This window comes from Numida meleagris, chromosome 4 (genome assembly GCF_002078875.1).
Source record: "Numida meleagris isolate 19003 breed g44 Domestic line chromosome 4, NumMel1.0, whole genome shotgun sequence".
Taxonomy (NCBI): Eukaryota; Metazoa; Chordata; class Aves; order Galliformes; family Numididae; genus Numida; species Numida meleagris.
In genome coordinates this window covers 29,980,585-30,003,536 of record NC_034412.1, presented here as the reverse complement: position 1 = coordinate 30,003,536, position 22,952 = coordinate 29,980,585, and the positions used below count along the sequence as shown (strand labels likewise).

At 35.3% G+C, this 22,952-nt stretch overlaps 1 protein-coding gene across 1 annotated transcript in view; it reads right to left on the bottom strand.

The window, feature by feature from the left end:
• Positions 1 to 22,332, bottom strand: part of PALLD (palladin, cytoskeletal associated protein) — a 132,425-nt gene extending 110,093 nt beyond the window's left edge. Inside the window, exons 1-8 of the mRNA XM_021393936.1 lie at positions 22,137 to 22,332; positions 19,402 to 19,468; positions 18,657 to 18,762; positions 17,722 to 17,796; positions 16,034 to 16,175; positions 15,712 to 15,735; positions 8,576 to 8,695; positions 6,910 to 7,252 (exon numbers count right to left, since the gene is read on the bottom strand). Of these exons, the coding sequence (XP_021249611.1) occupies positions 6,910 to 7,252; positions 8,576 to 8,695; positions 15,712 to 15,735; positions 16,034 to 16,175; positions 17,722 to 17,796; positions 18,657 to 18,762; positions 19,402 to 19,468; positions 22,137 to 22,332 (1,073 nt within the window). The remainder of the gene's footprint in view (positions 1 to 6,909; positions 7,253 to 8,575; positions 8,696 to 15,711; positions 15,736 to 16,033; positions 16,176 to 17,721; positions 17,797 to 18,656; positions 18,763 to 19,401; positions 19,469 to 22,136) is intronic.

The window sequence follows — 22,952 nt, the reverse complement described above, 5'->3', positions numbered from 1 at the left end:
GTTGTTTTAAATATATTGAAATTCTATTGAGATTAAGCCTATGATGGAAGCTGCCTAAGACAGCTGTCTAAGGCGATGTAGGAGAATTACAGAAGCTCCCGTCAGTAAGACTTATATAGCAATTGTCTGTTTGCTAAACTTTCTTCTTATGTTTAAGTCTTCCTCAAGGTTTGTTACCTTTTTTCCCCTTAACAAGTCCAGATGAGAGAAGTCAGCTCAACACTAAAAGGCAAGTCTGCAAATGATTACTACCAAACACAGCCTTTCCTCCTATCTGGGTAAAGAATTCTCATCTGTTAAGGTTTTCACCATTGCCTTTTTCCATATTTGAGACCATAGCAAATCCTACCTATGAAACCGAACTTTACTCAAAGGCAAAGTTCTGAATATTGTGTATAACAATCTTATAATGAAAATGATTACATTTATGTAAATTGCACTCAAAAACAAAAATGCTTTGGATAAGAGCTGCCAAGCAGTTCCTAAAATCTACTTTAATACTCCAAGTACATTGAAATGTCTCTTTTGCTCTTCCCTTTCTTCAAAATTTGCCAAGAAAAATTCCTTGCTCTTAAATTTGTGAGCATTTATTTAAAAATAAATCTTGCTCACATTTTTTTTATTAATATTTTATTTCATTTCCAAGCCCCTTCCACAGAATCATCACATTCAACATTAACATCACTTTATGCAGGACATGGACAATGAAATTAGAATGTGCCAGTTCTGGATCATGCTTTCACTTGTCAGACATGTCCTGAGCAGTGACACTAGCATTTGATTTAGTGTGCCAGCTCACCTTCTAATTTAGTTCTGCTGAAATCTTTGGCCAGTACCTCTCTCAGTCTCTTAGATTTATCTTAGTTTTTCTTTCATTTCAAAGAATTCTTGATCAATTTTATACTCAAAGAGCCTAATAAAAAGTACTAAGTCCATACATCTTCAAGAGTGGATAGTTATGAAGTCAGGGATGTAACAATTCCAAAGCAAATGTGGTTGTACACCATTTTCAAAGCCATGTAAATACAAAGTAGGTACACATTATGTTAACTCTATATGCAGTGAAGCATTTCATGAGCTTGTTTGAAATAAATAAATAAATCCTGCAATACTGAGAGAATCCATGAATAACTCCTGCAGGAACTTGCTGTTCAAAATCAATCTGAGAACCTCTCAGAAAATGTTGCATATTATGTGAGCTTGGATTTGATTTGCTCAGTCATTTCCAAATATTAAATCCATCCAGTCTCAGTTAGAAGCAAAGAAAATAACAAAAGTTTCAAAAGTCAGGAGGTTTCATTTCAATGTTTTTAGTCCAAGACTACTGTAAGACTAACATAAGCTGTTCTTGCAGACAGACGGTACATTTCCTCCTGTATTTTCTTGTTCAAAGGTGCATCATAAACTCCTTTCATACTGATCTAAACCATGCTACAGTAAAAAGCAAACAAACCCAACTGCACAGAGTCCCTGCCTCCTGACCTTTGCCACCTTTATTCTGCAACAGCATCTGGTTATTTTTGCGCCTGCAGTATTCGAAACACTTTCAGCACCAATTGAAAATGAAGAAAGTTCTTAGCACTTAGGCTGAGCTAATTTCTATTTGCTTCTTAGAAATAAAAGCCTAGTTTTAACATCTTGGAAGGAACTGGGAGTAACGCTACTTTGGCAACAAAGGTACAAGGGAGGCAACAAAGCAATAAAACCACAGCACAGCAGAAAATAATAGGAGACCATCTTCTGGAGGCACTAATAATTTACACAAGCTTGCAGCATGTGCTTGACTAAAAACTTAAAAATGCACACACACAAACTAATGGCTAGACCTGCGTTCCTTTTCCTCCATTCCCCTGTTTATCCTACAGCCTTGATTATTTCCAGTGCTAAAATAAATGAACCTGAATAACACAGAAGTCCTGTGTGCACAGTTTTGGAGGAGTGTACACTAAATACTCATATTTTATAACTTATTCAAGGATGTTTGACTCTTCCTGTTAAAACACTAATCAGCATTTACATAAGCAGGATGTCCAGCTAGTTCTCTCCATTTACTAAGGGTCAGGAAACATCATTGCCAGGAGAAGAAAAAAAAATAAAAATGTATTTCTCATCTACCTTTTACCTTTCTTGTTGTGGTTGTTGATTCTTACAAAAGAGTTTCAGAATTCTATTTCTGCAGATTTTAAATAGCTTAAAGTTTTTTCAGTACCCTTTAACAATATGTTAATAAAGACATTGAAAAAAAGGAAATTTATCAGCAATAACTGCTATCATTTTTGGATCATGTTATTCCTTAGTCTGAAACAGGCAATTCAAATAACAGAAAGCAGAAGCAGCACAAAAATGGAATAGCCATTTATATTTAAAATTTCAGTTTTAAGTTCCTACATGTTGTTATGTTTTCATCCCAGTGACCTCTAGGGATGGAAACAAAAATGGCACTCTACTACCTGATGAGGCTGCCATTAACAGACAACAGACCAGCACATCATTTCAATATCCAAGTTGTTCAAGAATACTTTGAGGAACATGAAAGGCATTGTTGCCCCATTGCCACGTGGCTTTAAGTTTCTAAACGAGGAATCATGAAAGCCACCGGGACTAATACTGTCTCATAAAACTGAATCAAGGGTGGTACAAACAAAAAGATTATTAATGTACAACATCTGATCCACTTGATTAGCACAAAATGGGAAGCTCTATTTTGAGGTGAAGCTGAAATAGCTTTCTATTTATTCAAGTTTGTGTAGTTTTACTATAACTGATTTATCCCAAAACAACTCAAGTATGGCACTTTCACATAAACAGTATATATTTGTATATTTTTACATACAAATATTAACATATTAAGCGTAGGCAATCTAGCTTTCTCAGAAAAATTAGGTCTTATTTCTCATAAGAGAAATTGTACTTAAATTATTTGCAGTTCTGTAGGAAAGAACCATCCTTTTAGAAGTGTTTGTTCTTTCTTCCTCCATACTAGCAATAGTTTTTTCTTCCACAGTAGGAAACAGATTTAGATCAAAGCGTTATTGTGGATAGTCCTTATTAGCAAGTTGTCAGCAAGACAAGGATTGAAAGGGTCTACAATCTTGAAAGAACACTGCAGATGAAACTGAAGTGGCCCTGCATGGACCTTTGCAGTTACCCTTGCAAAGTTACATTTTACTGTGATCACTACTTTCCAAAATAAATAAGTGTGTTACAATTCTCCTGTACAGATGAACATTGTCGTGTACATTTCCAAGTAAAATGACATCAATGTTTACAACTTGGACTTTCGTTCAGCCTTAAAGTATATGGAAATGTCAGTTATATATTACCCCACTCCTTTTTTTCAATTGGGAAGAATGGCGCTTGTTTTTTTTGTTTGTTTGTTTCTCATTTCTATAGCGACAAAGATCGTCTTCTATATTTTTACCCTAGCAAATAAATACTGAAAATATAACTGTATATATTTCTGATTGATAATTCTCCTTCAAAATTATAAATATCTACTTAAGAAAAAAAAAGGACTTTTGGAGAAATACAGGAAACCCAGTAGGACATAATTCAGCATTAAATCACATAAGAGATGTGGATTATCTTTCCCATAGTTTGGAAACACTCCATCACTTTTTGTTTCATACAAATAAAGGTACCAGAGCTCTGCTCTGGGTGTCTTTCAAACTACACAAGAACATCTATTTTTCTATCTATGTTTTCATCCAAAGATGCAATAACTTAAAGACAAAAACATAAATCAGTGCTTAAAATTCAAGCTGAGCATTTTTGTGGTCATTCTTTCCCAGCTTAGGTTGCTTAAGAAAAATTGCACTAACACATACATTAGTAGAATTAAATAGAAAACAGTTTTCCTAAATCACTTATTTTCTCACCATTTCCAAAAAGTTGCTCTTCTGTATAAGAACAAACTTGAAGCTTTCAAAGCTGCCAACAGAAATGTCTGTTCTCTGAGCTTCAGTGCCCCAGGCTCTGTTAGGCATGCTAAAGACTTACACCCAACTTAGTCTGTTCCAAGGCCCTAACCAATGGATTGCTGGCTATTCTCACGTGTTGTTTTCTTTTTTTTTTTTTCCTAACTCTTCCTAATATGGTCTAAGTAGTGATTTACTGCTTGCATATACCTAACAATTATTAAAGGTATAATAATTTCTTATGGTATCCTTAAAGCCCAGAGAAGTACAACTTAATTTAAAATTAAGCAAATTGCTATCAGGAAGATCAAGTGAAGGGTAATTCCAATGAAGGGTACAAAATAGTGAAATAAAGATTTTAATTAAGAGCATAAGAGTCATTCAAGAAATGACAGAACCAGATCTGCTTGTAAAAATGTCTGAGACATTGCTTGCAAAACAAAAGAAAAAGACAAATCTCAGCAGCTGAGGCATGGAGACATAAGTGACAAATAGTTCAGCTCAAGTAATAGTATTGCATTCACACCAGTGTGAATACAAGTGTCTTTAATTAAGGAAGTTCCATCTACTCACACAGCAGTGATCTCAATACATATTTGCCAAATTTACTTCAAATTACTACAAATTACTAAAATTACAAATTTACTTTTAATTATAGTCTCAGCTATACTGATTAACTAGCTATACACATAAATTGCTTGAGTTCTTTTAAAATTATGGTTAGTTTCTTCTGTTTTGTTTTCTTTCTAAGACGTTTTGAATACATTTCTAAAAATCAAAAATCTCAGAAAAAAACAGCAAACATCCATCTGTTGAAAATATTAATGATAAATTAATAAACTGGAAGAAATTGTATCTTACTTCTTTCCATTTTTAATGGGTATTGGTTTTTTACAAAATTAATACCTGCCTTTCATTGTCGTCGCAAAAAACACTGCCATAGAGAATTGTGTGTGACATGATTCAAGGATTCTGGGGATGTTTCTGAAAGCTCGTCTGTTCATCGCACCACTATTACCTGGAAGAGTCCAATGCACACTAGCTGCTCAACTTCCTCAAACAGTTCCCAGCAGCAGAGATCAAAACTGCAGAAATTTGTTTTTTTGCTGATCTCAGTTCAACAGTTCTTTCTCTCTCTGCTACATAAATTCATGTTGCAAAAAAAGGCGTGATAAAATATTGTACCTTTTAACAATATTTAGCTCTACTGTCTTTTAAATACCATGGTAGTAGAGCCCTTGATATTTACTGTTTTCACAGTAACAAGTAGTAAATTCCTGGTAAAAAAAAAAAAAGTTCATGAGCTGGTACTAATACCATCTTTCAGAGCTTCAGAATGTGTCGTCTTAATCATTCCAACACCTCATCTTCAACAGTAAAAAGCCCTCTACTTCACAGAGGATTTAATGACTAACTGGAATCAAAATCTAGGTTCCTCTGCATCTCTGGCCTGTATCAAAAATTTGGCTATAAGAAGTCATGATGTCAGCCTACAAACTAAGTACCTAAGCCACTCCTTCTAACGCCACTAACTGCTTTGCCTTCTTTCAGGTAAAGATTATGTTCACTGAGCAACAAGAAAATCTTTTATCTTGAGCTCAAATTGGAAGTTACTTCCAACATGGTTAAGATATCTATTATCTTCTGCTAGTCAATACTACTTCTATTGTTCTTGTTTGCATTTCCTTGATAAAGTTCAATGGTGAAACATCAGACAGTGATTTTACTCTATTTTTTAAAACAAAACAATTTTTGTACAAGTAGGAGCAGACATCGTACAACGTAAAGTTCATTATACAGCTTTCTCTCCTTCACCTAGGGTAATATCACTCCTGGGAAAAATCTCTGGAGGGAAATTTGCTTTTAATTACTCTGCTGGAGCTATTATCTCCCTCCTTGACAAATGGGTCTTGCAACAAATGTGATAGGCAGAGGACCACCTGGGTCAGTCCACACCTCCCGCATACGCAATCACCACCAAATACTATTCTTCCACTGTTCTGCCTTTCTACTTCTTTCACTCCTTCTCCTCTTCTGCAGTTGTCAAAGGCCACTTACAATAACAATAACCAACAGAAAGAAAAACTTGGTGAATGCAGAGAGGGAGCCCTGCCAACTTGCTCCCTTAGACATGTGTTTTTGTGTCCTCAAGATCAGGAAGATAAAGTACATAGTTGCTAAAAGAACAGTATTTTTATGTTTTGCAGGATATCCTGTGAAAACATGAAATTTAGCAAATGACCTTGCAAAGCCTGAAGACCATATTTGAGGCTTTAAAAAAAAAAATTAATGACCCCTTCTGATTATCATTGCAAGCGAAATAAAATAGCATTTTTACTCCTTTGTCACACTACAAAAATTCTTGAGGGAAATGGAAAAGTAAAATTTGCCCAGTACTAAAATAAAACCATAAATTAGCTGTGTAAACCCGCTGTTACATAAGAATGCATTGATAAAATAAGGTAAAAATATGTTGAATTTTTTTTTCCTTTCTCCCTTACTTGGGCTTTTCATTTTCATTTATAGTAGACAGTAGAATCATTTGGATGCTAAACATAATAGAAGAAACTGTACAACCAATACACACCTGAATATCCATTGCCAAAGAAAAAAAAGAGTATTAAGAATAAAAGCAGCTAAACAGTGTTGAAAAAGGAATAGCATACAAGATTCTCAGGCCACTATGACATCTAGGCCCAGTGACAAGGGAAAAAGAGCAGAACAGACGCTAATACTTTCTGCTTTTTTAGTGACTTTATCTTAAAACTTCCTATAGAACTTGGCGTATACAATGCATTTCCCTTTCATGTAGTGATATGAAAAAAACTATATACTCAGATCTTTGGGGCATAAATTACAGCAATGAGAATAAGGAGATATTCAAGAGAAAGACTTAGTCATTTTCCACTATTTGTCTAACACTAATTTACTCCAGGCAAAAATTCACTTTCAACAGATTTATAGGAAAAAGAAAGCAAAACAAAATACTCACAGCTTTGGCTTGGCAAGCACAGGTGGCGGCTCCTTTGCAGGAGAAAGCAAGACAGCTGGAGATGAGATGGGTTTATCACCATTTGGCTTGCTGTTAATCATTCCATTTACTCCATGAATGGGATGGATACCATTTGCTTTTTCCTCAGATGAACTGAGATCTAATTGAAGGGCTGTCACTCCAGATCTCAATTCAGTGTTATTTGCTTGGTGGGTCTCTATGTGTTTCTTAGGGGAAAGCTGAAGAGAGCTAATTTCAGCTGGAGGAAGTGGTGGGAAATGGTGGAAATCATCACTGTTGGATTTTCTTGTCGATGATTCATGACTAGAGTTTTCTGAGTTGGCTAAAAGAAATCAAAAAGAATACCTCTCTGACAAGTCATGAATTAAGTAGATGGTATAGGCATGCTGTACATTGAACTTGTTAAAAATGAGATCACTTTGCGTTTGTGGAGACGCTTTTCTAGATCTGTTTACAATTTATCCTGAATTAGATACATTACTGGCTATTCACTTTTGGACTTCCTGAATAAGGAACCTTCTAGATACTTCTCAATCTGTTGCATAAGTTCACCCACTAACTGAGATGGCCTATCAGGCAATAACAGCTGAAACAGCATTCCCTCTTCCTGGAGTCTTAGCATCATTTAAAAACAAACTATTTTAAAACTCTGAAGGATGTATATAGATAGCACATTGACAATGGCAGCTGGGTTAGCGCAGTCTGTATGTAAACATACTACAAAACTAAACATAACATGAACACAGTTCAGTGTTTTACAAAAGGCATATGCCATCTTTGGTAGCAAAATTTCATGTTTTCATTTTGCCTTTGCTGCCATCTAGTCCCAGAAGCCTAATGCTTAAACAACTGCCAGGCTCGTGGCAGACACTTTTAACATGTACTTTACATGAATAAAAATATTAAGCTAGGAAGTAAGACAATATAAAAATTCAGTTTGAACAATTTGAAGTTGACAGTATGATTTAAAAATATTCATATAAACACTGACATGTAGCTTTCTTTCCCATTTCCCTACAATGTAAGTTAGAAAGAGGTGTCAGATAACCCTTGGCTGACAGCCTGCATCAATAGTAGCACTAGGGGAAGTCAAGTTTTTAGCTTTGTAATCACTTGACTCAAATGTTTTCTGCTTTCTGAATAGAAAGTCTAGGACAGAAAATAAAACCAGTTTCATGCATTTATATGAGGTTTCCATTTATCTGCTAGAGTTATTATGTGGCATTTTCTTTCTATTCTTTTTTTTTTTTTTTTTTAAAGGATGCAGTGTTGTATCATCAATCCTACTGGCAACATGCTAACTGCTTGTCTAACACCTTCTGTTTGCTATCCTCTAGAAATAAGCAATGCTGAGATGATGCTTCACTCTTTTAGTAGTTCAACTTTTGGAACAGATCCCTAGGGATCAATCTCATGCTATCTGAGAATAAATGAAATCATTCATCCATCCCCCATCCAACTGCAACTTTTATATATTCAATTTATGTCAGTCAGTGCTGCGGGAATATTCAGAGAGTGAGATGGAGATCTGAAAAAGGGATCTCTGTATTAAGGCAGTCCTTTTCTACAAATGAAGTAGACTTCATAGATAAATTAATTATCTAAGACCTGTGATTAAAACCTCCTCTTTCCTTTTGTCACATACCTGAGCACACAGTTAGCTGTGCACTGCTTGTTATTGAACCATATTCATTTGTTGCTGTGCATGTGAAAAGTCCTGAATCTTCAGGAAAAGTTTCTGCAATTACAAGAGTACATATCTCTTCTGGAAATAAACAGAAAAATAAACCACATTATAAACTGCTTAAGGAACCATGTAATGTTTTGCATTGCATGTCAGAAGAACGCCATGAAGAGCTTATTAGACAAATGCTGGACTTCCAAAGGACATGGCTTCAGTGAAAATCACTTTGTATGCAAAAACAAGTAAATTTACCAAGCTACGTCTTCAAAAAGAATGTCTTGAACAACAATTTTGCAATTACTAGTCTGCAAAGTTATTTTACACATGGAATATTTTTTACGCAGAACATGAACTAATTCATACAAATCAACTTAATGGTTTCTATATACAATTAGTACTTGTAAGCTCTTCTTGAATCTACCTACCTAAATAACGTCACTAGTATGAATATCACATCATTGCTTCTTTCCCTTATATTTTCTTATTTAATGAAACAGTTCAGATCAAATCCCATTCCCAGTAAAGCCAGAAAGTATTTTGTCATCACTTCCTATTAAATTTTCTATGTAAACTGACGAGAATTAAAAACTCTGGATGCACAAAGTATATCCCTTATGTAGAGTTTGAAAGGATGATTTCCATTTCTGCACAAGAGGGAGGGATGGATGCATAGAAAATACAGAACGAAACAGCATCCTCTGAAATTTTTCAGAATTCTGGGACATATTCTGGAGCTGTTCAAAATCTGTTTGTTTTACTTTGATATGCCATTGTCTCATGTATGCTGCCTGTCTTGATTATACCAGAGCTCTGTTCAGAAAACTTCCACGAAAGCTGGGCTATTCATATATCAGGTTCAGTCTCAAGGCAACATTTTCTAAATCCATTCCCTGCATTTATTATGAACATATTTAATTATCTACATCTTATTTTTCCAGATTCTTCAGAGAAGTCACTTCATTTTATCCGTAATTCTAAGTGTATGCCAATCTTTTTTAAAGGCTCACAATGTAGCTAATGTAAATAATCTTAGAATTTACACAACATGCCTACCAAACTTTAATACTGGACACTTTTAAGTCATGTTTCTTTAATTAATCAGGCTTTTCTTCTGATTAAGCTCATTTTCTAGTCTCAAAACCAATCACAGCAAAGCACTTGATTAAAAACATATTTCAAAGTCTAATAGAACTCTATTTCATTTAAAAAAAGAAAAAAGTGTTTTGGAGACATTCACATGGGATCCCAGATATTATAAAAAAGTAAAATAATCAGTGGAATATAGCTAATAAAAGCAAACTGAAAAGTGCAGTAAAATGTTTCAAACTCCATTAATTTTCAGATGAAAATTATTCTGTACAAGATGTTCAGTACGACTAGCCTCATTTCTTTTAGATGAAACAATGAAAACATTTTCTAGCTTTTTTTTTTTTTTTCTTTTTCCTCGTTGTCATTGTGGATGGGCAAACTAGTGTCTCATTTAGACAGCTAACAAAAAAGTATGGAATATTTCCAGTTATAAATGACAATGAATCCAAGAACTTAGTGTACTGGAAATAGGCTAAAAATGAATGACTAACTAAAGTCTTGGCACAGAGCTGATTTTCAGACAGCAGAACATGGTGGGTTTTTTTTTTGGCAACACAAACCAGTCATTCTGTATAGCTGTAAGAGGCATGTCTGGTAATCCTGTAGCACGCTGGATCTTATCTGACCTAGATGAAGATTAAATGACTCATGAAAGCTCTTATCAGGAAAGTAATGAGTAACACAAGCTAGTTTTTCAACTACTGAGATCAGCTTTTTTTAGTCTTAGTGTGTCTAAAGCAGTTTAAGCACACATGCGTACTCCTGGACTGAAGTAGCTCTGGGGATGCAATCTGATACGTGCAGCATTCTAGTTTCCTGTTAAATGAACAACAGAATTCCAAAAGCTGGGTGAAAGAGAATCATTTTCACCCTGCTAAGAACTGCTATTTGAATGAGGGCAAAGGTACTACAAAATATAACAACCAGTGAAATTTCTATTTTCTGCACAGCATAGCTATTTCATACTGTTATTTCAGTTTTGCAAATATGATCACATGAGATAAGCAGATCTTTACTCTTCGCTGACGAATTCTAATGGATTCTAGTGTGACATGGTTTGTTTACTGAAGCAGTATGCTGGAAAATTATACAAAATAAACTGCAGTCATACCTGCAAGAGAAAATGACGCTAGATTTGTAATGAAAATACAAATGTGGAAGCAACCCTACACCATTTTCTTCAGCCGTTTTGCCATCATCCCCAAATCAAGAATTGCTGACCTTCAGAGTCATTGCTAAAAGGCTTACCATTGTGGAAAAGGTAGAAATAAAATACTGGTTTGGCGTAAGAATTCTGTAACATTTCTGGATACATAATGCTCCGAGTATTTTTCTAGTTTTAGATCCCAACTTACATAATTAGTTTTCTTTCTGTTACTGCGCTAAGTAGCATCTGATGATCTGAAGATGTCTGTTCTCCTTCCCGGTAATCATCAACTGACAAAAAATTTCATCACAAAAATGGGTTCCAGAAAGCAGCTCTGAAATGCTGTTCTCAGGGCCTTAAAATATATTTAACACTTGACTAAACCAACACAAAAGCGCTCTGTGCACTGAAACATGTAAAATGTTTAGACACGCAAGCACTCAACCATTTTGTCAGTTGCTTAGAAATATTTCATTTTACAGAGTAATCCCTTCCCTTAATGGTTCATGAAGCTGTTAAGGAGAATATTCTTTGCTAAGGCTGAACTCCAGAAATCTGTCGAATTTTCACAGATTTCATCACTGATGATGTATTCATTTCAGAATATTTCTGCGTATCGTGTTAGAAGTAGAGTATTTCCTGCAGCTACACCTTCACCTCCAGATGTGATCCTTAGCTTCCTCCAGTCCTGCAGCCCCTCATGGCCTGGCCCTTCCTGCCCTGTGCCGTGGCGGCCTTCCCAGCCCAGCCCATGGTGCTGCCAGTCCTCAGCACTGACCGCACAGCCATGCACTATGAATGCTGCCTGCGCTGAAACCGGGACACCGCGAGGCACAGCGCAGTGCTGACTCCAGTTATGGGAAATAATTGGATGCTCTGAATTGATGCACTGGGTGAATGCTGTGAACAGTGAAAGCAGTGAGTGAGGGATTCAGACTCTTAGTCATGGTTCCCTTGTTCCCGCTAAACTGTGCAAGGATTGAACATGCACACTGACCTACTAAAGCTTCGGTGTGCTGAATTTGATCAGCTATCAGAAAGCTCATTTTCCTGGGGAAAGGATTTCTGAAATATTTACATATATTTTCAGTTTTGAACATTGTGCAAGAATGAAAGGGGGATTTCTAAGGCAGTGAGTTATTAGAGGTGGAACTTCAGGACACATCAGCCAGACAGGGAAAAAGAAAGCACAATCCAAGAGAAATGATGACTGTCTTTTGAGATCTTTTTGGTGAACATATCAGAAATTGTGTATCAGAAAAATAAACACAAACAAAAAACACCACATATATGTGGCAATTCCCTGGCAATTTAAGAAAAATTACTTCATATAGTTTTCTTCTCACATGCCATCAGACCATTGTCTTAATGTAATTCAATACAGTTTGTGGCTGACTCCAGACAGCTGAGTAACGGTCAAAATATCAACAGCTGGCAAATGATTCCATGGGATATTTCATTCTCAGACAGCCTGTTCTTTGGGGGATTCAATCAGTATGAAGTCAAAATGTCAAAGAAAGAAGTACAGAGCAGGTAATGAGACAAACTGCGATGTTGGTTTTAAGTAATCTGACTAACTATTAATTCACAAAGCAGTCTGCAGGGATTTGTGATGCAAACTGATTTCTGTCTAGACAGAACGAAGAGTGTAAAACACATTAGGGTAGAATGTACCAAAAAACAAAACAAAAAATTCAGCCCAAAAAACTCCCCAAAACCCTAGCATAGAAAACCCTCTTACTTCCTGATTTCTTATTTGTGAGAGTTCATGGAAAAATTCTCTTTTAAATCATTAACACTGACCTAAGAAAGGATAACCGATGTTTTTTAACATTATTTTTTCTTGACATCTGAACTTCAGTTCACAACTAACAAAGTCCCACTACAACTTGTTACAATTTATGCAAAATTCCACAAAAGATGTACACTTGGAAATAATTTTAACAATTATGCCAATCTCTCAAAATTATCAATACTCTTCTACCATAGACACTCTGATCTCTCTACTCAGTCTTGCATACATCCTCACCACTAAGCAGTAACGTGTTTGCTTCAGAGAAATTTCCTCTGCTGATATTATTTTGTCTGGTTTCTTAGAAAACAAATTGCATCATAAACCAGTGTTGTACCATCATGAAAACCTACTGTGTTTCTGAAACCCATCCGACTTCCTGTTGTAAAAATTTCAAGACTCTTGATGACATCCTAAACAATAGTGTAACGTACTACTAACATACTCGAGATACTGCTTGTCATTTACATCAGAAGGAAAATTTTGCCCAAACTTTATTAATTTGCATCCCCTTTGCATGCAGAATCAATTTCTGCACAAATAAGCTGACAAGTGTGCTGTTATTGATTTTAGTGGAACATAAGACGCTGCACAATATTTGATGGGGTTTACTAGGAACTATCAACACACAAAAAAAGGAAGTTTACTAGTGAGCACTTAGCTCAGTGAATCCAGGGAGAACAAAATACCAAACTGAAATTCATACATTTCAGATAGCAGAAAGTTGCTTATATACTACGAGACTTAAAACTATGAGTTATCGTCTCCCAGAGTCTGCAAGCTAGACACCATTCAGCAAAGCCAACACAATGGTATATGAAAGGGCTAGGAAGCTTATGATCTTTTCTGTAGTCCAAATTCCACCTTCTATGCTGTTTCAGTTAGTTACTATTTTTAGCTGTGTGAGCTATCATGAACATTCTTACTTGTTTCACAGTAATATCAGATAGGCTATACAAATCTTGCAACTAACAATAGCGAAAATTATTTAGCTGTCCATCAAAAAATATTCTAGTAAGAGGCAAAATACACAATTTCCCCTGTACTCAACTATCCACACAAAGGAATTTGAACCTATTGTCTCAGGCAAACAGCTTGTTCTCTCCACTAGTTAACATTGCATTCCTACTCTAAAATTTTTAGGTCAACCAGCACTCTACACACTACAATGCATAAGAAGGATTGGGGGTAAAGAAAAATTATGAAAAATAAGCTAATTTTATTGATGTCTGACACAATAGTTTCAAAATAGATATTTAATAAAACAAATACATAAGATATGCTAGTATATTGTAGACTTCATAGAAACTTTTGCTTAAAGTTGAAGTCCTTTCAGACACTTTCCTATCATGATAAGGAGGGTGTGAATGCAATCCAAGTGATTCTGTAGAGAAGAAGCTCCTAGGAGTAGCAACGAGCTAGGTAAATAAGGTGCTAGTCTCATAGCATTGGCAGATTAAATCTAGAAAAGTGGATCCTAGAGATGCCATCACTTGAACAGCAAATAAGTTTATCTGGGAAGGAGAAAAGAATCAACCCCATTTATTTATTAAGTTAAAGAAAATACCGTATTTGGGAGGCTTATTTCATGATACATATTATGGGAGAGTGTTCCAAGGATGATACGGAATTGAACATACTGCAACACAAATTTATTCTTCTAATCTCTGTTCATATCCAAAGGCTTGATATGATACTGAAACTCTCCTAAAAGTTTTGTACTGAAACTTATAATTTTTAACCTCAACTTTTGAGTTAGAACTACAAGCTACCAACAGTCCATGTTTGTTAACATTAAGAGGTGTTTTAAATCCTCATCAGAAGTTAATTTGATTTTCTTGCAATCTTTCCATCACATCTCACATTTCAAGTCTCCATCAAATCAAATCATTCCTTCACATGTATTTTGGGCATCAGCTCTTAATACAGGTGGTGATACAACACAATTCATACTACTGTCAGAACAGAGTGTGCATGTGTGCATGTGCATGCGCCGATCATCAAATAAAATTAAGTACTACAAGGAAATAATTTTGTGAAACAGTAAGAAAATCAGTGAATAACTGAGAAAGGAGAAATATTTTCCCCTCTTTCACTCTTCTCCTTTCCACGAATGCTTACAGAAAGCCACACTTCTTCTAGGACTAATCCTTCACTGCTTTTCCTTAGTCCATACCCTCAACAGCAGCACTGCAAATTTACAAACATCATTGCTAAGTCTGTTCCCTATGCACTCAAGACTGCCAGTGCAACTCCTCAAAGTCCAAAACATGCACACATAGTTAGGGTCCATCAGAACAAAGGCACTCTTTGGGAATATTCACATCTAAAATATTTTTTCTATTTTATTTTTCTATTCCATTACTAAATCTCTCTCTAAATCCAAGCATATTTGAGCACAAGCAGTCACCCTCTTAAGTAAAGTGGTGTAGTAAGACTACACCACTGCTCTACTTCTACCTGTTGATTGACTTAGGAATACTAACACAAAGATTAAGCATTCTCAGTCTTTTAGCATCTACTTATTATTCAAGGAACTAGAACAGCATGTAAGGGCAAAGGAAGCAGCCAGAGAAAACCTGCAGTTGGAAGAACAGTTTTTGCTTGCTTGCTGAAATGTAGAACTTTTATCTCATAAAAACGCTAGAAAACTCAATGTGCCTTTCTTCTAGAGTACCAAAGACAGCCCACGTCTGTCAACCTAGACTGGTAAAACTAGCATTTAGCGGTTGAGTCTTCTGAAACTCATACAATTTGTGTCATATAATTTTGTGGGATATATTTATCATCTTTTGTAGCATGCAAATTACTCATTTTCTGAGAATAAAACTTGCTTAAAAGTTTTGGCTGTGAGGCTCTCCTTACTGGTCTAAATGGAATTTACTGTCTAACTTATAAAGGAATTGATGTAAAGCCCAGTGTAGAGCATGGAAGGTGTGATGAAGAAACATTCTCTTTACGGGAGTTTCATATTACCAATGTTCAGCAGAATTTTTTTTCTATTTATGGCTTCTATACAAACTCAAAGAGCAAGTGAATCAAGAGATTATTTTTTCATATGATTCTTACCAGGTTCAGTTGCAGATCGTGGCTCTGCATATCACATCATAAAAAGGGGAAACAAACAAGAAAAAAAGATGTTAGAGGTTATGCTAATAAACAACAGTATACTGCATGAACATATACTGAAATCTTGTAGACAAGTACAGAATCTTTGCAGAAACATTACAAAATATTGGTAGCAGTAGTTCAATTATTACTACTAGCCTGTAGCCATTATAATCAATGAAATGTGAGGAAGAGAGGACTCTACCCAAAATAAATTTCATGATTATTCCACCCTCCCCAACATGTCCCAAATCAAAAGTGGCCTCTTCAGTCATTGCCTTACTTTTTTGGAGAATTCTGAAGTCTGGAGAATCTTGAATTTCAATGCCCTGTCGAAACCACTTAACATGAATGGGAGGGGGTCCTCTCACCCTGCATTCCAGAACCACTACTTGTCCTTCAGATGCTGTGGAGTTTTGTAGCTCCTGAAATAAAGACATCACAATTCAAATGAACCAGGAGCATTTTACATTCTAAAAAATGTCTTTATGTTACTGTCTTGTATTTCTTTTTTTTTTTTTTTTTTCAACAGTCATGTTGTGAACATACTTTCACTCTGATTACATTTCATGTGTCATTGAAAAAGGACCAAATACTCCATATACTGCATACTATACTGTAGAAGTATTTAATCCCTCAGGCCACAAGAAATGAATAGTTATGGTCTCAGTGTTCCTCCTACTTCCACAAGGCAGAATGAAAATTCTGCAACTAAGTACACATTGATTTACTTGGTCTTGAGAGAATAGCTGTGCTGTTTTCAGGTCAACCTCTAAAATGTAGAACTGCTTTTCTTCTCACCCAGTTACAAGCATCCAAGCAATAGTAAATGACAGATTAGGATATATTAGCATGCACTGGATAGCTTCTGAAGCAGTATTATAGCTGTATTAAATTGTTACATACGTATGAAGGACCTTTGATGAAGACCACAAGAAGAGAGAAGCACAGTAATTTATGTAACAGAGTTGACAGGAGAAAGTCACTATGTTTGCCTTTGTTATCCATCAGAAGATTATAAAGCAAAGAGACTTTACTGTACTTTTCTTTTTGGTATTTATAACTGGTTCATTCCTTCTGTAATTAAAGTGGATTTTGTTTGATATATGCCAACTGGCTTAAACCAGTTAATACTGAATTTCAGAGATAAGATTGATGAGGATTGGAAGGTAACAGTGGGATTTGGTGATTTCTGACTGTCTGGGCTAGGCTTCTCCTATTTCCTCCTCTTATTGGAAGTTGCTTGTCTCCCTAACATGCAGCAACTGTATTCTCTAATTCCTTGCACCTTCTTTATTCACCCACCTATGGTAACTGCAGTATGAGTGCAGACTGCCAATGAACAGAATCAGACCTTTTCTGCCATGAGAAATGGGTATGTTGGAGTGAAGGTATAAAATTGTGGAGAGCAGGGTTTTTTTTTTCTTAGATAAGGCAGAACTATTTGCTGTTCCATATGATCTTTTAGTCAAACTGTTTTTGTGAAGTAATAACCAGAAGTACATAGTTCGCTCTGAAAGTAATACCTCCTATTTATTTCCATGGAAACAACACAATTTTTTTTTACTGAAATAAATGAAAAAAACAACTTTTGTCATTTGTTCAGACAGTGGATGGATTATCGTGATTATGATGTGCAGTTGGTGCCTAACGTGTTTTTACTTTACCAAAGATCTCTCACTGGAGGACAGTCATGGTTATAAGGCAATATTATTAAGAATATTATTAATATTATTAAGAATATTCATGTAATTCCTCTAGTGATATTAACAGGGTAGAAGGCTTAAGAACATCATTATGTCAATGGAAAAGCATTACCTTAGAATGTCTTCATACAGAAAAGGACCTACCTAATAAAATATGCAATTTTTTTAATATGATCAAAGTCTCCTGCTTTATGATAATATGTTCTTGGTATTTCCTTCTGGACTAAATGAATATAGTATAACAATCATGATAGATAAACCATACCTTAGTAAAAATGAGTGCAGAATTGATAGGCTTAGATCCATCCAGATGGTGCAGGTATGAAGTAGGGCTTTGGACCTGCAAAGTAATGCAACAATACTATGAAATGCAAAGAATGTGATGTTTGAACAACATCAACTGCATATACATATTCAATAATACAAATTCAAAAATTAATGGTTTTAATCTGCTATTCTCATTGTAGCACACTTGAGTGACATCACTATTTCACTCTGTTGTACTTCTGATATCAAAATTCTTCTACACTTCCCAAGGGAACTTTGTACCCAAGCACCTGCCTTGAAATATTTTGTGTTCAACATTGGTGAAAATCCTTCAAGTAAGACCTTACCAAAGCAGTTTTGCATCTTCTGTTATTATATCCCTTGACTGATGTTGTAATAAATAAGAGTATCTGAAATTTATCCACATTAAACAAAGAAAGGGAAAGTAATTTACCAGGTACAATTTAATAGAGATTTTAATTTTTTTTTTTTGCATTTAGTGATTTATATCTGAACTCGAAGTCATCCACAGCACCATTAAAACTTACTATAAACTAAAGAACACTGATATTCCATATTTATCTCTTACAAAGTAAAATTTACAGAGAAATGATAGTAGAATTTAATTTAACAAAATTACATTATTTTGGAATCAGAACAAGTCACTATTAAGTAATATCCTCTGCAATTTTCATTGTCATGATGTCAGCTGCTCACATGCTGTGGTGATACACACTGTAAGAATCCTTATGTATAGATACTGTCATGCCCCATTTTCTAGACAACTACCTAATTTTTAAAATCATCGCTCTTAATAACATAAGCTTATAGTTCAATAATGTAGTTCCTCAAATGACAGAATTTTTCAGGACTTAAACATTTTGAAATCAATTTTAAAATACTTCTACTAATTTAAAAAATGTCTGAAAATACCTGCTGACTGGGCACAGAGATGGGTTGAATTACAGCTGTGGTGACTCCAGACTTTGGTGAAGAAGATCCTATTGTCAGGGAAACAGAGGTGGTTTTCTTTTGGGCCCTGAGAAAGAAAAACAAAACAGCAGTTTATAAGATATGAAATCAGAATGTGTTAGTTTGTAACTAATAAGCCACCTTGCATTTTCCATATCTTCAAAATTTTTATTCAACAGGTGTTGATTACACACTCTTATCTGCATAAGCATCTTCTGTTTTCGTTTTGGCTATAAGACTGTTATATATATCATTATCAGTGAAAAGATCAACTGTGGAGGAAGCTTGACTGGAATACAATCTTTGACTAATTTATGCTTGCATACTCTAGTAAATAGTAGTCTTGTGAGAGACAAACTAATATATATATATATATATCCTAGACCTATGTATATTTTTCTGGAGGCACATGGCTAGGCAATTACAAACAAAGATTTTATTAACTAGAAGTTACTCCTAAATATGAAAAGTTGATAACTACAAAAGTATTGTTAAGTAGGGGTAGACTTCTTGGACAGAATAAGCACATTAATAAGATCTATAGTTATAATACTGCAAACTTATATCACATGAAAGCAGAAGAGGCAAGGACAAGACATACACAAATACATCCCAAATGCTTATTCAATTCTAAAACTACTAAAGATTTTCCAGTGTGCCTCATTAAGAAATTTTAAACAGCGTTAGTTCTATTCCACCCACTTACTGTGGCATAGCTCCAGATTTTGGTTTGAAAATTAAACTTTCACTCTCTGAATCTGTGGAACTGGCACCTGGAAAAGAAAGTATATTCAATAATCTTTTACTGATTTCCTTTAAGTTCAAATTCCAAAGGAAAAACTGTGCTACTTTTGCATTACACTTCAAGTGACTTGCAATATGTACTGTAAGACCTTCTAAGTGTTGAGAATTTTCTGTAATAATAAAATCTGCAGCAGTTCAACTGCTAAAACATTGTAACTATATACTTTAGACAGTTACAGAAATCATGCCCCTGCCAATTTAATTGCAGACTGTTTTCACAGCATCACAGAATGGCTTGGGTTGGTAGGGACCCCAAGGATCATCAAGTTCCAACCCCCCTGCCACAGGCAGGGTCACCAACCTCCTGATCTGGTACAAGACCACGTTGTCCAGGGCCCCATCCAACCTGGTCTTGAACACCTCCAGAGACAGAACATGCACAACCTCTCTGGACAGCCTGTTCCAGCACCTCACCACTCTCTCTGTGAAGAACTTTCCCCTGACATCCAATATGAACCTTCCCTCCCTTGAGCTGAAAACCATTCCCCCTTCTCCCATCACCATCTACCTTTGTAAAAAGTTGATTCCCCTCCTGTTTATAATCCTCTTTTAAATACCGGAAGGCTGCAATGAGGTCACCTCGCAGCCTTCTCTTCTCCAGACTGAACAAGCCCAGCTCCCTCAGCCTGCCTTCATAGGGGAGGTGCTCCAGCCCTCTGATCATCTTCGTGGCCCTCCTAGGATCCTAGCTGTATTCCTCTATACTGAAGTAAATATGACCAAAAAAATTGCTGACTACTACTACTCTACTGGAAGTGTATAATTTCATTTACTTGAATGTTAAAACTTAAATCTTAGGAAAACATATGGTTTATATACAGACAATAAATCTTCAACCATAATTAAGAGCAGTCAGTGTAGAAGGCATTTCCAGACTAAACTTGTTACCCACTATTTCCACATTTCAGACTATTTATATTAATCTATTCATGACATTTACATAGTGATGTTTCTTTCCAGTGGAAGTCTTCATATAATGTATGTGTTTGGAAATATCCTGAATTCACTTGAAGGAAAGATGGGAAAGCATTTATTTTCCCATTGCCTTAACTTTTTCTATTAGCTACTGGTGCTATATGCAATATTTATTCTAGACATTTATTCAGTACTTATAATTCCTCTAAGGATCTGTACATATATGCATAGCTGTATTTGTATTACAAATCACAGAGAAATCGTATTCAATGTGCATAGTATTGCATAGATTGACTCACAGTGAAACAGAAGTCGAACTCAGGGACACAAATACCCTATTTATTTACAAAGTATGGGCTACAAAAATCAAAGCCACAAGTAGCATGGGAGGGTAAGAAAGGAGAAGCAATGTCAAATGAGCAAAGTGAGTCTACATGTAAGTCTCTCTGGAGTAAAGGATAAAAATGTCTTAAATGTCTGGGCTTGATACACAGAAGAAGGTGTGAGACACCATTGTCATCAAGATTATTAATGTACAAAACAATGATTGTATGGCAATCTGCTTTCCTTAAAGATGATGAGGGAGTAGCCTAATGGCTTGTACAATTCTCTCTTTCAAAGGTAAATGTTGTAAAACTTCAAGACAGCAATTTCACCCAGTAAGACTTAGCCAGATCTCAAAAAATGAATTCTTACTCACTGTATCTCCCTTTCTAGCTATTTTGTTTTTAGTGCTGCTTCCACTGCTATAACTCCATGTATAACTATAAATTTGTACCATATCTGAGAATTTCTGAAATCATACGCCCGTCTGCAAAGAAAAAGACCTTACCAGAATTCATAAAATCTGGAAAAAATCTTAGGAATTTTGCTACTGTGTCCCAAGAACACAATTTTGAGCATAAAAAATACAACAAGAGAAACCTTATAAATAATGCGCTTTGCCATGGTTCAGCTAAATTACAGTGAAAAAAATATTGCTTTGTTAATCAAAAGCAATGCACTAATTTTAGTATAATATTGTTCTAATTTACAAGTATTTGTTATATTAATTTGTTTTCAATTAATTATTAAATGAATGTTAAAGAGTTACAAAACCAGTAAAAGCAAAGATCTTACGGAAAGGTTTGAAAGACACATTAACTAAAGTAAAAATCAGATTTATACAATTAATGTAATTATGTAGTTAATATTACCATGACTAAAATGCAGTCACTTGATTGTGGACAAAACTCATATTACTGACTTACAGTCTGACTTGAAATTAGGGTGTCAAATATGAAGAATTATAGCACATCTACTCATGACTAAGGAGGACTTATATGAGACAGTCACCTTTAATTGCACTGGGAGGAAGTTCAGAAATGTCACAGGAATTACTGCTACCTTGAAGATCATTATTAGTATAACCAGTTAAATCTTTCATTTACAGAGGCTACTTAAAACCTAAATGTTTACAAAAAGCTCTACTTGTTCCTCCTTTTCCATTTTTGATCTTCCTTTTATCTCAAATAAATAGCAATCTACCCAGTGATTCTTGGAATATCCACTGAAATATCGGAATTAATATAATGTAATCTTCAGAATGTATTGCATTAAAAGGAAGCTGAGAAACACCGCACAATTATCACTAAGCAAATGTAAACCTAACACAGAGAACCAAAAGTAAACTTCACCTTAGTTATCTTTCATGTCTGTGTCTCTTTTTATTTCACCTCTTACCTTCAATGAATATTTCAGCTGATGTACTATCTGAACCAAGGGAATTTGAAGCCAGACAAGTATAGCGTCCAGTATCGTCTTCAAAGGCTTCTGCTATAATTAGTGAATGAAGTCCCCCACTTCCAGAATGGATTTGAATGTCAGGGGAATTCTGGAGTTCTTTTCCTTCACAGAACCATCTGCAGCCCACACACATTTAGAAAGACAAAGGAAAAAAAGATCATAAAATATTGGTTCAGGCTCATCACACAAGAAGACATTACACTGCTGCAAAAATCTAAAGTGCTGTCGAAAGCAGCACATTGTGCTTTGAAGTGTCTAATAGCATTTGCAAAGAAATAACTTGGTGGCATAAAATTTCTTAAAGAGGCAGTGAGACATTTCTGAATCTAAAGAAAATTGTACACACCTAAAAATTAAACCTATTCCCTGTTCTATACAGGTAGAATTAACGCTTTCTGCATATCTTGTGTACTGGCTTGATTTGAGCACAGTCTAATCCATTTCAATTAAACTTCCTTCTTCCTTCTTTCTAAAACTCGCTGATTCTCCATAGAAGATGTTTGATTTTTTTCTTTAGATCACATCCACTTGATCTAATGTAATCGTGTGGTTCCATATTACTGAAATTCAAACTCCTACCTCAGAACAGGAGCATAAGCTGGTTTTATAGCCTATTATATATACATATATATATATAATCAGCACGTGTTCCTCTGTCAAAAAAGTTACACCCCAACAAAAGGGCCTATTTACCTAGGGTAAGTTATTGCTACGTAAAGGCACAGCCTATTTTATTTATGTTGGGCCAATGAA